This window comes from Dipodomys merriami, unplaced genomic scaffold (genome assembly GCF_024711535.1).
Source record: "Dipodomys merriami isolate MVZ:Mamm:240054 unplaced genomic scaffold, mDipMer1.0.p SCAF_194, whole genome shotgun sequence".
NCBI lineage: Eukaryota > Metazoa > Chordata > Mammalia > Rodentia > Heteromyidae > Dipodomys > Dipodomys merriami.
The window spans coordinates 1,426,234-1,443,563 of NW_027203315.1; the positions used below are offsets into that span (position 1 = coordinate 1,426,234).

At 38.6% G+C, this 17,330-nt stretch overlaps 1 protein-coding gene across 1 annotated transcript in view; it reads left to right on the forward strand.

Moving 5' to 3' along the window:
* The window catches only part of LOC138831384 (zinc finger protein 25-like), a 43,109-nt gene extending 25,997 nt beyond the window's left edge, over positions 1-17,112 (forward strand). The window contains 3 exon segments of the mRNA XM_070028495.1: positions 216-601; positions 16,643-17,002; positions 17,005-17,112. Coding sequence (XP_069884596.1) covers positions 216-601; positions 16,643-17,002; positions 17,005-17,112 — 854 coding nt within the window.
* The last annotated feature ends 218 nt before the right edge of the window (positions 17,113-17,330 follow it).

Here is a 17,330-nt window from a genome sequence, read left to right on the forward strand (position 1 = left end):
TTTCACCAAGAAATCAAAGCTTACTTTTCACCAGAGAACACACACAAAAGAGAAACCTTTTGAATGTAACATTTGTGGAAAATCTTTCACATGCAAGGCATATCTTACTAGACACCAGAGAATACACACAGGAGAGAAAATTTATGAATGTAACTTGTGTGGAAATTCCTTCACCTGGAAGTCAACTCTCACTGTCCATCAGATAATACATATAGGAAAGAAACCTTTTGAATGTAACGTGTGTGGAAAGTCTTTCATCCAGAAATCAAAGCTTACTGTTCACCAGAGAAGACACACAAAAGAGAAACCTTTTGAATGTAACATTTGTGGAAAGTGTTTCTCCTGCAAGGCATATCTTACTAGCCACCAGAGAACACACACAGGAGAGAAACCTTATGAATGTAAAGTGTGTGGAAAATCTTTCGCCAAGACGGCATACCTTACTCTCCACCAGAGAACACATACTAGAGAGAAACCTTATGAATGTAACGTATGTGGAAAGGCTTTCATCAAGAAATCAAGTCTTACTCTCCACCAGAGAACACACACAGGAGAGAAACCTCATGAATGTAATGTGTGTGGAAAGTCTTTCACCCAAAAGGTAAACCTTACTGTCCACCACAGAACACACACAGGAGAGAGACCTTATGAATGTAACCTGTGTGGAAAGTGTTTCACCCAGAAATCAAAGCTTATTCGCCACCAGAGAACACACACACAGGAGAGAAACCTTATGAATGTAACACGTGTGAAAAGGCTTTCACCTGGAAGTAAAACTTCACTGTCCATCAGAAAACACACATGAAAGAAACCTTATGAATGTCATATGTGTGGAAAGATTTTCAGCCAGAAGCTACACCTTACTGTCCACCAGAGAACAAACACAGGAGATCAATTTTATGAATGTCAGCTATGTGGAAAGTCTTTCACCCAGAACATACACCTTTCTGTCCATCAGAAAAAAAACCCACCAGAGAGAAATGCTATGTATGTAGCAGGCATGGAAATTCTTTCACCTGGAAGGCAAACCTTAATATCCATCACAGAACACAAGTAGAGAAACCTTATGAATGCAACCAGTGTGGAAAGACCTGGAGGTCACAGCTTAACATACATAAGTTGATTCACACAAATGAAATAACTTCAGATTGTACCAAATGGGGAAAGTCTTTGATCTGTAAGAAAATTGAAATTGCAATACAGAACCAATACAGGATAGAGACCTTATGATATAGCAGATGTGGAGTCCTCCAACTACAAGACACTGCTCAGGGTTCATCACAGAACACACACAAAACACAGACACACAGACACACACACACCCTCACACACAAAGAGGAGAGAAATCATATGTAGGAAAAATAAATGGAAAGGTTTTCAAGAAAAAGTCCTAACTCAGTTTGCATCACAGAACCGACACAGGCGAGAAAATACAAATATATCAAATGTGGAAAGTCCTTTACTAAGTATTCATAGATCCAAGTTCATAGGACAGACACAGCGGAGTAATCTTAAGAATATTACAAATGTGGAAGGTCTTTGACCTAAAAGTAATACCTCAGTGTTCATCAGAGAACTGACTCACATAGGAGAAAAGAAAGTAGTGAATAGAACATATGTGAAATGACTTTCAATCAAAACTGAGTCCTCAGCATATGTGAGATCATACACAGGAGAGAAACTATGAGTACAGAAAACATTTTGCCAGAAGTCACATCTGTACAGGTATCAGAGACCTGGCCACATGACTGAATTTCTCTCAGTATAAACATGAGAGGAAGTCTTTCAACCAGAAACCAACCTTCAGCAATTATTAAAATATTTACCCAGGAAAGAAACCCAATGTAGGAAAATCTTTGTCAGAAAACCTCTGTAAATTATACAGAGAAATCCTTCATGGCAGAGGTAAGCTAAGGTGATGGGAAACCATTCTTCACTCTTCAGCTCTCTTTGAGCCAATACTTGTCATTATGTTGAGTGGGTATGTTGTCCTTCAATATTATCCAAAGCCTGTAGAAACAACCAGTCTTGAAAAGTAATTCAGAGATTGAAATTATAAACTTCTGTCTTTTATACTAAGAAGTGGTGTGTCAAGGTAATTTGATGAATTCTTCTTCGAAATATGAGTTCTAGCCCTTTGGGACTGGATTCAGGTCATCTCCAACATGCTTATGGGAACAATAGATGAGTAAATAGTGTTAGTATTGGAGGCAAGAACATGAGAACAACCATATTTCTACTGTTCCCTTAAGTCTCCCTCTGTATGTGTGATCCATGCGTTATAGTACAAATGACTTACTTATTCCAGTTCAGTTTTTGAATGGAAAATCTAAAGGAAGATATTAGTCCTTATTGCAGTACATATATAGTAGTAAAGTCTTTCTCAGAGGGGTAACAATGCTCAAAAGGAAATGTATTCATGACCTAACTCATAATGGTATAACCAATCTGTACAGTATGTTTACAATAAAATATATATTTAAAAATATGATGGATTAATAAAGACTACAATCTGCATTGTGCCTTGGGGAGAACCCCAAAGTGTCTTCAGTGTTTGCTCTTTTCTTTAACTAATCACTGGTGATGAGCAACTTGTGATTGATTCACTCTTAGTCTATTTAGTTGTTCTTCTGAGCAAGCTATTACAAAACAACAGTGTGGATGATGTGTCGCACCTGTGTTATCTCATAGAGGGCCAAAGTGGATAGGACATTAGGCGAAATAATCAAGCACACAGAGATATTGATCAACCTCTCACAAAAATTGAAGTTAACAAAAAAATAAAACCATCTGCCACTTGAGTTATAGCATCATTTGTAGGCCCTAAGAGGAAGGAAGGAAGAAATGATGCAAAGAAGGAAGAAAGGCAGGAAGGCAGGAAGGAGTGATGTGAGAGAGGGAAAGAAGAAGGGAAAAAATGAGGAAGAAGGAAGAAATGAACTATTCAAAAGAAGAATTTTTAGGGGCTGGGAATGTGGCTCAGTGATAGAGTGCTTGCCTTGCATGCCTGAGGCCCTGGTTTCGATTCCTCAGCACCACATAAGCAAAAAAAGAAAAAAACCCAAAAGTGGTGCTGTGGCTCAAGTGGTAGGGCTCTAGCCTTGAGCTGAAGAGCTGAGGGACAGCGTTCAGGCCCAGAGTTCAGGCCCCATGGCTGGACAAAAAAAAAAAAAAAAGAATGTTTAATTTTTAGTGAATGTGAGAATAATTGTTTCAGACGTGGGGCTCAAGAAAAATGGATTTTACAAACAGGAAATTCTTGAACTGTTTACAAAATGGTAAGGAGGCTGTAACATTTTACAAATTGACTTAATAATTCAGTAATATTAAGTAAGGATGTCAGTCGTGGCTGGTGCCCTATTTGCCACATGGTGGATGGTGGGGTCTGGCATCTTGTCTTCATGCAGGTGAAAGGAAATGCCCCCCCATCCATCACTTGCCACCCAACTGATCGGTGTGGCTGGATCGCTGCAAGCAGGGGTGAGAATTTGGTTGATATGTTACTCAATCTGTTAGTCCAGTGCCTGGGACTGGAATTTCCTGTGGACCTGCATCCTGCTTAGGCCCTATTTAGTTTGCACCAGCAGTGACACCAGATGCCATGGTATATCTCTGTGATCTTGTCCTGTGTCCTGTCTCCTGGCTTGTCTCCGGTCATCATAGTGTCCCAATTCAGCACTCTCTTGGTGCTGATTGGTTTCTTGGTGTTTATTTATTCTTTTTTTTTTCCTTTCTGTCCTGTTTCCAAGCTGCCTAAGTGAATTTGTGGACTGAAAAACTTTGTTACAACAGGTCGGTTGCAGACTGCTGGCTGTGTAATAAACACTGCAGTATTCCATCTTCCAAAATGTGGCTTCCAACAAATATACTGTCTTCTTTTACAGAAAAAGAAAGGTTGACCTAAATTTAGAATTTCTATAGCAAAGATAGATGCCACTATATAGTTATTTAATTAAAGATATCCTGGAGGCATTTAGAAAAAATGTCTGTTAACATCAGACAGTGTTTATTAGTAAATCAAGACCAAGACTCCAGATCCTATATAAGCCAGTTATTCTAGATATGTCCAGAAGGTTACATGAAGGGCTCTACTTTCACACTTTCATGAACAATGTTTTTTTGCCAATATGAGGTCTTCAACTCAGCACTGAGTTGAAGCCAGCCAGAGCTGGATTCAAAGGAGATTCTCTCATCTTGGATTCCATAAAAGCTAGGAATGAAAGCATGAGCCCTGTGGGCTCTTCTGAAGAAATCTCTCTCTGTTAATAAGAGGTTTCATTCAGTGCTTCCCCTCAGGCTTCCTGTTCCTTCAACAATTTCAGTAATTATTTTATTTTTTCAAAGAGAATCCTTAAATCCTGGCCAGAATCCCATTTACAAGATAAGGACAGTGGACTTCACATTTCCAGATTTAGCTAGGTTGCTAGCTTAACCCCTTCCCTCACACTGTTCACCCTTCTGCTTATCTACTGAGGCCTAGTAAAGAAAAATATACGGGAATTAGGAGGCCCTTGGCCTTCCTACTTGTACCCCCACCACCCCACACACACACCGGCCATTTGGAAATAGCTCATTCTCCCATTTTGACACACTGGATGCTTTCTGATAATGGATGGTTCATGGACTGAAGTCCCTTCTACCTAGGCCTCTCATATAGCTGTAATTGAAAGACATGAACCAACATACCACATTCATTCAATGTAACCCTGATGATGACATTTTATTTTTGATTTTATTATTTTTGTTATTATCATTTGGCCAACACATTTGCTTGAGCCCAAAATTTAAGGGACTTGCTGCTCATTGAATTGATAAAAGTTCCCTTTCCTTCTTTTAATTTAAAACCAGCAATTAATAATGAGCAATTACACTCCCTCATGTGTGGAATCTTAGCTACTCAGGAAGCTGAAATTAGAAAGGTAGTATTTGTAGGCCATCCCATGCAAAAGCTTCATGAACTTAGTATATTAGCCAATAAAAGTATGGATCTGGTCATATGTGCCTCTCTTTTTTGCTATTTGTGATATGTAATAATAAAATTAGTGTGTCAAAAGGCCCAGGCAGAAAAGCAAGACCCTAAGGTGAAAAATTAGTGATACAAAAGGGCATCTGGTATAGAAGGTAAAGGAAGCCTCATAATGTTTTGCCCCTGAATTCAACCTGAGGACCAATAATAAAATCCATGTAAACAATACATTCTTCCAAATATTTTGTGGAAGAATTTGGGTGTGGTTTACCGAATGATAGGTAAACAGTCCTTTACCAAGTGATTGCAAAAGGACCTTTGCATGTGTCTATATGATGTTATGAATTTTATATCCTGTTATAGAGACACCATGAGTCCTGCTTGGATCAAGTAATTAAGATCTCCTGATTTAAAGAAGGACTGGAGCTTCACATCAGAATTCTTAATTGCTCAAGAATATGAGGTTTAAAATCACAATTGAAAGGCCAATGAGGTAGGAAATGCTATGAGACTGTTATCGCCAATTATCACCAAATTTCCCACAAGTAGTGCTGTGAATCATGTTGATAGACTGTCGTCACATTTGTTGCTTTATTACAAAATCTCAGGAAGTGTACCCAAGCCTGGAGTAGAAAGAACTCCAAGGCGAGGGAAGATATTTTGTAAAAACGGGTTCTTTGGCCTTCGGGCAGGAAAGTTATATTCCTATAGAAACTTAAAATACTCCATAAGGTATAGTCATTGTCCCTCGATTGAAGTTGATATTGAAATATCTTATAAGCCTGGGTAATGATAAATTGTCACAAATAGTTTGGTATCTTTTGTCATGTGAATGCACATGGATATACCTTTATGTTTCTGACTAGTTCATAGGTCCTTGCAGAGGTTCAAGTTACTATGTAGGACAATGTGGTCCCCATTTGTAAGGTGTGGAATTAGACATTCCAAGAGAGATCTCAACATATAAAATGTGGTCAAATATTTCAGTATACTTGAATCAGTATCATAAGTAAAGAAGGAGTCAATAGTGATCATTTAAGATCCCAGAATACCAATATATTTGTATGAGAAGACATTGGTCTTCTACTGTGTGCACACAAATGTAGGAGAAATACTCTTTTCAGTCTGTTCTGTCCCGATGTGTAGAAGCAATTTTGTTGTTCTTCCCTCATGGATAGCACTTTATTTCCAGGCCACTCCCAGGGGTGAATGACAGGATGTTTAGTTTCAGCTCATTCTAAAAGGTCCTATGTCCTGAGAAGAGAAGTGGTGAACCATGACTTGGGTACATAGTCACCCTAGACCTAATCACTAAGAGCGGGTTAAGTCATATAATTTTTCAGAATGTCAACGGTCGTACCACAAGATTCATCCTGCAGCAATATCCAAAGTTAGGCTTTAGAAGAGTTATCCCTTTCTTCAAAGATTTCAACTCTAAATTAGATTATTTTTAATAGGCATTCATTGAATGTTACTAGATAAAATATACAAACATAGTCATATCTATGTTACAGAAGGTTGTGATATCATCAGCAGGGGCAGTTCATATGACCGAAAGTCATGACCCTGAAGAGTCTGCTCCCAAGAGATCTAAGTATTTAACCAAAAACCTCCAGTTCCCAAGCAATCTTGATCCCAATGAGAGAGCAGGATGTTAGGTGAATCCTTGTTTCTTCCTGAGGTTAACCTGGAATGATGCCTCTCAGAGTGACTGAATATCCCAGGACAGAAGCTGGGATACTGAGCACAGTGGGTACTGAACGAGGCTCTCATAGGATTTTCACTAGAACCTCAGGGACCACCCAAGGTCTCCTTCTATTACCTTGAGCACTTATATTTTTATTCTTGTCTACCTCTAGGTCATTTTTCCTCCCATAATTAGCATAGTTTAAGTGTACATTTTTCCTGCTCCTTTGAGGAACATCTTACACTAACTTCTCTTTTCTGTTTCCTCAATGAATTGTGAGGTTCTTTTAAATTTTTTTCGTTCAGGGTTCTGGATCAGAAACATCCTTGTATGAAGTCCCTGTTATAGAGTTGTCAGTACTTTGAGAAAATCACTACCTGGGGCATCCACAGCCAACCATCTTTTCTTCACTTGTCCATGAGGTCTGAGCAAACCAAGCCAAAACTTTATATGTGCATTCTAACTTAAATATTTGTTACCAAAAGTTTGATGTGGAGACTTCATCAAGTGTGTTGGAAGTTGGCTGGTCTTGTAGTCTAGGCCAGAACTCAAAATGGAAGGTACAGGAAAGAAAAGATTGGTGAGGAGTCAGCCGAGGAGAGAAGCGCCTTGCCAAAGTCTTCATGCAATATGCAAGCCTGGCATGTCCCTTGGGACAGGAGTAAGGAGCCAAGGTCAGGGCCTGTGCTACCCATCAGTACAGCACCAGCACCACATGGCACACCTTGCATGGGACATGGTGTGCCCAGGTTTCAGGAGGGCTGACTGTTCACACAGGGACCTGTTAGTCAAGTTAAGCCAGTGACCTAATGTAATTGTCTTGTCTTATGTAGATGATACAACTGCTGTGGACAAGAAGAATTGGTAGTAAAAACTATTGTCTGATGAACTAGTTAAAATTCTTCAGGATATTTGTGTGTGTGTGTGTGTGTGTGTGTGTGTGTGTGTGTGTGTGTGTGTGTGTGTGTGTGTGTGTCCTAAGAAGAAAACAAATTGAAAAGTAGTTCAGAGAGAACTCAAATGACAAGAATGTCAGACTTAAGTCCTCAGCAAGATAGATCCATTACAATCACAACCAATAAGTGAAAAGGAAAGGTTTCCTTCACTTATTTTGACCTACCTTGACAAAGCCCATTGTGTTCAAAATAATAAGACCAGAAATGTATGTGTTGATGCTTACTGTTGTACAACAGCTAGTTTACAAGTGACAGCAGAGGCATAGAGTCTCTTCTGTATGCAGCCCCTGCACTCACTGGAAAGGAGGACAGTAGTATTGAAAGTGAACTAAAGTCACTTGTAAGTTTGTCTTTTAAATTGCAGGGGAAGTATTGCCTAAATGAGCAGACGTTTTGTTTTGCTGGTCCTTAGGCTTGACCTCAGAGGCCAGGTGCTGTCCCTGAGCTGCTTTTGCTAAAGTGTAGCATTCTACCACTTGAGCCAGAACACCACTTCCAAGTTTTTCTGTGCATGTGGACCTGAGGAATACATCCCAGTCCTCATTCATGCAATGCAAGACCTGTACTACTTCACTACCTTGCTTGTCCTATATGCAGACTTTTTATGTTAAAAGAAGAAAGAATAGGCTGGTATGTAGTATCCACCTTCCAGGTACAAGTCCCAAGGTTCAATCATCCAAAGTGAAAGGAAGAAAGTAGGAAATGGAATGATACGAAGTATACAGTTACAAGAACAAAGAAAAATAGAAGAACAAAAGCAATGAGCAAGTATTTAGGTTTTTGATTGTTCATGATTGTTTCTTTTTTCTTTTAATTTTTGGTTGTGGGGTTTAAACTCAGGAGGGCCTGGCATATTCCCTTATCTTTTCAATAAAGGCTACCATGCTACCACTTCCAGCCAGAATGTCACTTGTAGTTTTCTGGCATTTAATTGGTGATAAGTCACAATGAATTTTCTGCTGATGTGGTGCTGAGAAATGGAACCCAGTGCCTCATGTAGCAAGGCAAGCACTCTACCAATGAGCCACACTCCCAGCCCTGCCTCCTTTCTTAAAACAGTGTGGTTGGGGCTGGCTTAGTGATAAAGTGCTTGCCTAGCATGCATGTAGCACAGGTTTTGATTTCTCAGTACCTAATAAACAACAACTACCAAACACCCCTAGAAGCACTGGTGTTGTAGCTCAAGTGGTAGAGTGGTAGCCTTCAGAATAATGAAATTCAGGAACTGTTCTCACACCTTAAGTTCAAGCCCCAGAAATGTCAAACAAAAACAAAACAACAAATGAGCAAATGAAAACAAAAAACCCAATGTCAGCAAGTTTCATTGATAAACACACCACACACTCACACACACACACACACACACACATTTTAAAACCATATTTACCTCCTATACCATGTCTGCATACCCTCCCTGCTTCAAATGCTACCTAGATCCATAGGAGAATTTATTCTATGTTTCTGTTACTTTTGCATTCTTAAAAAATTATTTTGAAGGGGGTATATATATATATATATATGTATGTGTACATACATACATGTATATGTCTATATATACACATATTAGTATATATGTATATATACACATATACACATATATGTATACATACACATGTGTATGTATACATATATACATATGGGTATTTACACATATATATGTATGTGAAAGTTCCATAAGCCAGGTATTCATTTCATTACTTGATTGATTACTGGATTGATTTCATTGATATCATTACTTATTGAACAATATGCATTTTTGCACAATTCCACCCACTTTTTTTTTTTGGGTCCAGTTGTGGGCCTGAACACTGGGCCTGGGCACTGTCCCTCAGCTCTTCAGCTCAAGGCTAGCACTCTACCATTTGAGCCACAGCGCCACTTACGGCTTTTTTTTTTTGCTTATGTGGTGCTGAGGAATCGAACCCAGGGCCTCATGCATGCAAGGCAAGCGCTCTACCACTGAGCCACCTTCCCAGCCCATCCACCCACTTTTTAAAAGTAACATTTATTTTCATATATCGCAGTAAAACATACTAATATTAGGTATTGATCTCATTGTCTGAGTGCTGTTCCTGACCATTTTATCTTAAGGATTTATCACTTGAGCCATCTATCAATTTCTACTTCTGGATTACTCGATGATTAATTGTAGATTAGAGTTTCATTGACCTTTCTAAAAGGGCTAGATGAAATCTAAATCCTCAGGTCTCAGGTTTACCAACATGAGACACTTGTGTCCAGCAACTTTAAATATTATTATACGCACTATGTTATTTGTGGTATGTTTTTTCTTTTCATCATTCATGTGGCTTGATCTCTGGGCCTGGGCTCTGTCCATCAGCTCTTCAGCTCAAGGCTACTGCTCTACTACTGGACCCACAGCACCACTTCCATATTCTTCTGTTATATGTGGTCCTGAGCAACCAAACCCAGGGTCTCATGCATGTAAGGCAAGCACTCTCCACTGAGCCACCTTTCCAACACCTACAGTAGCATTTTCAAAGGAATATATTAGGTCTTACATATTTGTTTGTTGCACAGATTCAACAAAGCATAGAACCCAAATACTTGAAAAAGTATGGCACCTATAGTAAACATGCCGCCTTTGAAAAAACTGGCATTATCCAATGAATAATGCATTGTAATAACTATTTAGTAGGAATTAAATTATAATAGGTATCAGAGGTGATTTACAGTGTACAGAATATTCCCTGGAGATTGTATTCGAGGTGATTTGCACTGTATAGAAGGATGTGTGCAGGGGTTGGGAAGGTGGCTCAGTGGTAAAGCGCTTGCCTTGCATGCCAGAGGCCCTAGGTTTGATTCCTCAGCACCACATAACCAAAAAAGAAAAAAGCCGGAAGTGGCGCTGTGGCTCAAGTGGTAGAGCCCTAGCCTTGAGCTGAAGAGCTGAGGGACAGTGCCTAGGCCCACAGTTCAGGCCCCATGACCAGACCCCCCCCCAAAAAAAAGAAGTATGTGTGCAGGTTACATGAAAGCAAACTAAGAAATACATATCAGATGAGACAAACATAATAAATATTAAAGTAATCACTAAAATAAAACTATGTTAATATTGTAATATAAAAATAGTAAATATATCAGGTACTGTCTGATTTGAACAGAAGAAACCATACTCAAAAAACTCAATAAGCCAAAGAGACATATATTAAGTATCAAGAAAGAAAAGTAAATCAATATAAATATACCATAAGCAATAATCAATACTAAAAAATACAAGTATTCATAATATGAAGGAAAAGAACCTCAGCACAAATTGTGTTACCACAGATACAGAGCATTGATAATAACAGGCAAATTATAAATGTGTATAACAAAAGTTCTATGCTGAAAACCAAAGTATACAAAGACATGATTAAAAGGCCAAGGAATGATAATTTCTTTAATCTATCATTATGATTGGAGAAGTAATATTCCTCTTAATGACTGAATAACTAGACAAATGGTCACTAGAAACACACACATCTATGGCATTATCTTTACTAAATGCTGCTTATAAAGCACTATGCTGTAATATTTACCAAAATAGACACACTGAGAATAGATCTGAATAGAAATTGTCTAGAAATCAGTATGACAAATAAATATGATATAAATACAGGATAAAATCTAACAATATGTTTCTAATAATCTAACAGTAAAACAAACAGTAGAAAACTAGAATGGATATGTAAAAAATATATGTATGCTATCATTGTGATTTATTCAATATTAAAGGGAGCTACTTTCTTACTTCACTTGTGAAATAAAAACAATTGCTTTCCATTTTGTATGGTATATTCACATGTATATCTTCTGGTGGGTGTGGCAGAGCCATGGAATGTTAGGGAAATAGGGTGATGAAAGTAAAATATACAACTCAAGAGTAGAGATAGGAGGGAGAGATTGGGAGAGAATGAAGGAATGGAAGACACTGTATGCAAAGAAGGGTATTTTTACCTTACTCATATCATTATACCTCTCTATACATCACCTCCACAATAACATTAAATTGCATTAATTATAAAGCAATACCTCCAGCATAAGCGATTTGCTTAGTGAAGAAAATCTACCACAGTTAGAACAGTTACAATTGTTAGAAACACATTACAACACTTAATTTGAAAGATAAACTATTTCAGTTTAGGTTGCATATTAATTCTACATAAACCAGTAACAATAAACTATTTCATTGTAGTATCCAATTAAGTGCTAATGTTAAATGTTGAGGTAAGAAAAATCAAGGCAAGTACTTCTTGCTCAAGATTGTCAATTGAGCCTAGCTCCTAAAGGGAGGAAACTGAGGTCTGGAAGCCAGGTGGATAGACAACTCAAACTAAGCAGTTAATGAACAGGTTAGAGGTATGGCTCAAGTGATAGTGCCAACAGTGAGTGAGGAAGTTGACTGACTGTGAGACCTGCAGTTCAAGCTCCAATAGTAGCTCAAGAATACCATGAGGTATGTGTATTACATGTGTTTCTAAGTTAGAAACCTAACTGTAGTGATACTAGCAAGCCTTCATCTCAGATATAAAGGGAAAAGAAAATGAGTGAAGGTGGGGAAGGTAAGCAAAAGGTCAGGGAAAAGAAGGAAGAAAAGAGGACAAGAGAGTAGTGGAGAGGAGGGGAACAGAGAGAAAGGGAAAAGAAGAGAAGAGAGAAGGGGAGGAAAGTTTCATGGCATCAGATTTGACACTAACTGGTCTGGGAAGATTGCTCAGTGGTAGAGTGCTTGCTTAGCATGCATGAGGCCCTGGGTTTGAATCCTCAGCACCACATAAGCAAAAGTGTTGGAGCTGTTCTTTTGCTTCAGTTTGTAATGTACTCTCCTTGAGCTGAAGAGCTGAGCGAAAGCACCCAGGCCCACAGTTCAGGACCCACGACTGAGGGAAAAAAATAAGAATGCTAGATTTGACAGTAACCCATAAATAGAATTCCAAAAGTACATCATGGAAGAAACAAAGAAACAAACAATGTGAGTCTCTGGTGGATCACACCTGTAATCTTAGGTACTGAAGTGATGAGATCTGAAGATTGGGTCTCAAAGTCAGCCTGGGCAGGAATAGCCGTGATACTCTTACTTGCAGTAAATCACCAGAAAACCAGAAGTAGTGCTGTGGCCAAAGTGGTAAAGTGCTAGTCTTGAATTTAAGAGCTGAGGGACAGCATTCAGGCCCAGAGTTCAAGCCGCATATCCTACAATATATAAATAAGTAAATAAGTAAGTAAATAAATCAATCAATAAATAAATGAGTAATAAATACAAACGAAGACCTTGTATGTTGAAAAACACTACCAATAAGGGAAAAAAAAGCATGGTATGAGAAAAGTATTTGCATATCTCTCTAAATGGATTTTTAACCAATATGAATTAGAAAATATAAGGATAATCCTTCTAGAAACACCTACACACAAAAAAATCTAATTTTAAAATGGGAAAAAGATTGAAGAGACTTTTCTAAAAACGACATACACTGGTAGTACATTAAAATATAAAAGTAGTTTAATATCAGTAGTCATGAGAAAAATTCAAATCAAAATTCCGATAAAATAACTATGTTATACATGCTAGTATGGATATTGTTTTAAATAAAAACAACAAAAATACTCTCAAAGTCTAAAAAAAGCTAGGAAGATGTGAAAAGAATGTGAACCATGGTGCATTTCTCTTGGGTATATAAAACTATCAAAGATGAAGCCAGTTGGAGATAAGAGTCTCATGGACTTCCTGCCCGGGCTGGCCTTGAAACTAGATCCTCAGACCTCAGCCTCCTGAATAGCTAGGAGGATAAGCCACCAGTGTCCTGCCAATCTGTGTATTTTATTTTATTTTACTTATTTAATTATTGTTTTAGTCGGTTGTGAGGCCTGAACTCTGGGCCTGGGCTCTGTCCCTCAACTCTTCAGCTCAAGACTAGCTCTCTACCACTTGAGCCACAGCACCACTTCCAGCTTTTTTCTTTTTGCTTATGTGGTTCTGAGAAATCGAACCCAGGGCCTCATGCTTGCAAGGCAAGCACTCTACCCCTGAGGTAACTTCCCAGCCCCAATCTGTGTATTTTCATGACCAGGTTTATATATTGTCAAATATTTCTAATTTGCTATTTAATTTTCCCAGTGAATAGATAACACAGCAAGCTGCAAACATTTTATGTAAGACAAAAGCAGAACTGCAGCATAATGAAGTTCCAGATTGGAATTCTCTTGACCCAGGTTTAATTTCTTGATGGAAATGTGCCATTACAGAAGCTGATATCATTTGATGATGTGGCTGTGTACTTCACATGGAAGGAGTGGCAGGATCTGGATACTGGTCAGCGGACCCTTCACAGAGATGTAATGCTGGAGACCTATAGCAACCTCATGTCCTTGGGTGAGCAAAGGTGACTTTTTCTTGGAAGATCAAGTACTTTTATTTTGGTAGACATTTGACTGTTTATGTTATTTAGGTAAAAGATTCCAGTCCATTCCCAAATAAAAAACTGCCAGTATAAAAGCCAGCCAAATTCAGGTCTGGGGGCTTGGTGTTGTTTGCCTTTCTCACTACTGCATGAGCCACAGCTCCATTTTGGCTTTTGTTTTGGGCTATATTCTGGGTTTCCATGCCCAGGTTGGTTTCAAGCCTGCCTCTTCTGATCTCACCTCCTCAATGAAGGGTTACAAGTGTAAGCCTTTGGACCATTGCATTTCAAAACAAAAAAGAAAAAGTTTCCACTCCAAGGGAAGTGTCATTTCTTTGTAAGGGAAACTTCAACTTCATTATATGTAACTCAAGAGCTATTTTTTTTCTCATTCTATAAGGATTCTAATCAGTAGTTGGACAAAAGTTCTAAAATATGCTCCACTCACAGGCGACTGACTTCCCAGCCTTGGGGTTATTATTATAGGTAGATGTAGAGTCTAGATAGAATATACCTTACTACTGACAGTATGAACTGGAAACCAGTAGTTGAAAGTGTGTATTTGAAAGCCAAACTCTTGGAATCCTAGATACTTGGAGGCTGAAATCTGAAGATTTTGGTTTTAAGCCAGCAGCTATAGAAAAATGACCATGAGACTCTTATCTCCAATTAATCATTGCAAAACTAGAAATGTAGCCAAGACTCAAACTAGTAGAATGCTAGCTTTGAGCAAAAGAGCTGAGTTCAAGCCACACAATGGACACAAAAAACTCAAAGCTGAGGGAAACTCCACCATGGAGCTATTAAGGATAGAGAAACCATGGGCCTGGAAGATGGCTCAGGGGTAGAGCAATTGCCTTGTGTGCTTGAGAACCTCTGTTTGATTTCTAAGCACCACATAAGCAGGGGAAAAAAGCTGGAATTGGCATTCTGGCTCAAGTGATAGAGTGCTAGCCTTGTGCTTAAGAGTTGAGAGAACTCCCAGGCCCAGAGTTCAGGCCCCACATCTCGACCACCCCCCACACAAACAATTGAGAAACCAGATTTAGGAGCCACCTTGTGAAGAGGATGTCTGTGACCTTACATTAATGATGACCCAGCAAGAGCAATTGTTCTCCACTATTTCTTATTCACAGGGCACTGTGGTCCTAAACCTGAATTGATTGTGAAGCTGGAGCAGGGTGAAGAACCATGGATAAGACAAGCCTCAGACAAGAATTTCACAGGTGAGTTAAAGCATCTACAATGGTCATGGTGGGTCCAGAGCCCAGTTGGTCTGTTTATCTTGAGCTGTACAGAGTAATAGTATTCCTAGTGCCCCTGAGTAATGTGTGGCAGAGAACTAGGTGATCCTTTGTCTCAAGGAATTTTCAATCCAGAATTGTCCTGGAGACAAACTGAATTTGGTGTGCTAGTGTAGTTAATGTTAGTAATTCCCTTTTTCTGTAGAGACGTCTTTCATAAAGAGAAAAAGACAATAAGAAATGTAGAAAGGAGATCTCATTTTCTTTTAAACTAGTATTATGCAGGTAGGAGGAGGAAAATAGGAGTATGCTAGGGCTGCTATTCTCTGATTGAGACAATTTCTTATCAGTGGTTCTGGGCATAGAGGGAGATTCAGAATGGAAGCATTAAGAGTATGGAGATGAATTATTTGAGTAAATATTTCCTTGAGAAAAAAAGAAAAATCTGAAATACAGAAAACATTATTTTCCATTGTGAAATGTCAGTACTACTTTCGTAATTACTACATTGCAAAGAAAAGTATATATTCTGCATAAAGCAATGCTTTGATATTTGAAAATATAGTAACAGAAAGTGAGGAAATATCTTTATATTAAGGAATTTATGTTTCTCATTTGTGTTTTTGTCTACTTTTCTATTATTCATTTTAGATGTCCCAGAAATGGAGGATGTGATTAGCACCTGTCAGGAAAGTCACAATAAATATCTCTCTGAAGTAGCAGTCATGAATAGTAACCCAGGGGAGGAAAAATTGAGACTTATAAGAAGTTTTCATTTGAGCTCCATACAGAAGTCAGAATTGATTAAGAATAATGCGAACTCCTTAGGGATGAGGATAGAAAAGGTCACTGGCTGTCAGAACATGGGTGTTTTCAGTGAACCAGGTAAGATGTGTGCTGCATATAGTCCTCATGTGTCTTCTGTAGTTGAAGAATGTAAAGAGTGTGAAAAGTCTTTCACTGAGAAGACCCACCCTATTGTCCCTCAGAGAACACACACACGAGAGAAACCTTATGAATGTAACATGTGTCGAAAGTCTTTCACCAAGAAATCAAAGCTTACTTTTCACCAGAGAACACACACAAAAGAGAAACCTTTTGAATGTAACATTTGTGGAAAATCTTTCACATGCAAGGCATATCTTACTAGACACCAGAGAATACACACAGGAGAGAAAATTTATGAATGTAACTTGTGTGGAAATTCCTTCACCTGGAAGTCAACTCTCACTGTCCATCAGATAATACATATAGGAAAGAAACCTTTTGAATGTAACGTGTGTGGAAAGTCTTTCATCCAGAAATCAAAGCTTACTGTTCACCAGAGAAGACACACAAAAGAGAAACCTTTTGAATGTAACATTTGTGGAAAGTGTTTCTCCTGCAAGGCATATCTTACTAGCCACCAGAGAACACACACAGGAGAGAAACCTTATGAATGTAAAGTGTGTGGAAAATCTTTCGCCAAGACGGCATACCTTACTCTCCACCAGAGAACACATACTAGAGAGAAACCTTATGAATGTAACGTATGTGGAAAGGCTTTCATCAAGAAATCAAGTCTTACTCTCCACCAGAGAACACACACAGGAGAGAAACCTCATGAATGTAATGTGTGTGGAAAGTCTTTCACCCAAAAGGTAAACCTTACTGTCCACCACAGAACACACACAGGAGAGAGACCTTATGAATGTAACCTGTGTGGAAAGTGTTTCACCCAGAAATCAAAGCTTATTCGCCACCAGAGAACACACACACAGGAGAGAAACCTTATGAATGTAACACGTGTGAAAAGGCTTTCACCTGGAAGTAAAACTTCACTGTCCATCAGAAAACACACATGAAAGAAACCTTATGAATGTCATATGTGTGGAAAGATTTTCAGCCAGAAGCTACACCTTACTGTCCACCAGAGAACAAACACAGGAGATCAATTTTATGAATGTCAGCTATGTGGAAAGTCTTTCACCCAGAACATACACCTTTCTGTCCATCAGAAAAAAAACCCACCAGAGAGAAATGCTATGTATGTAGCAGGCATGGAAATTCTTTCACCTGGAAGGCAAACCTTAATAT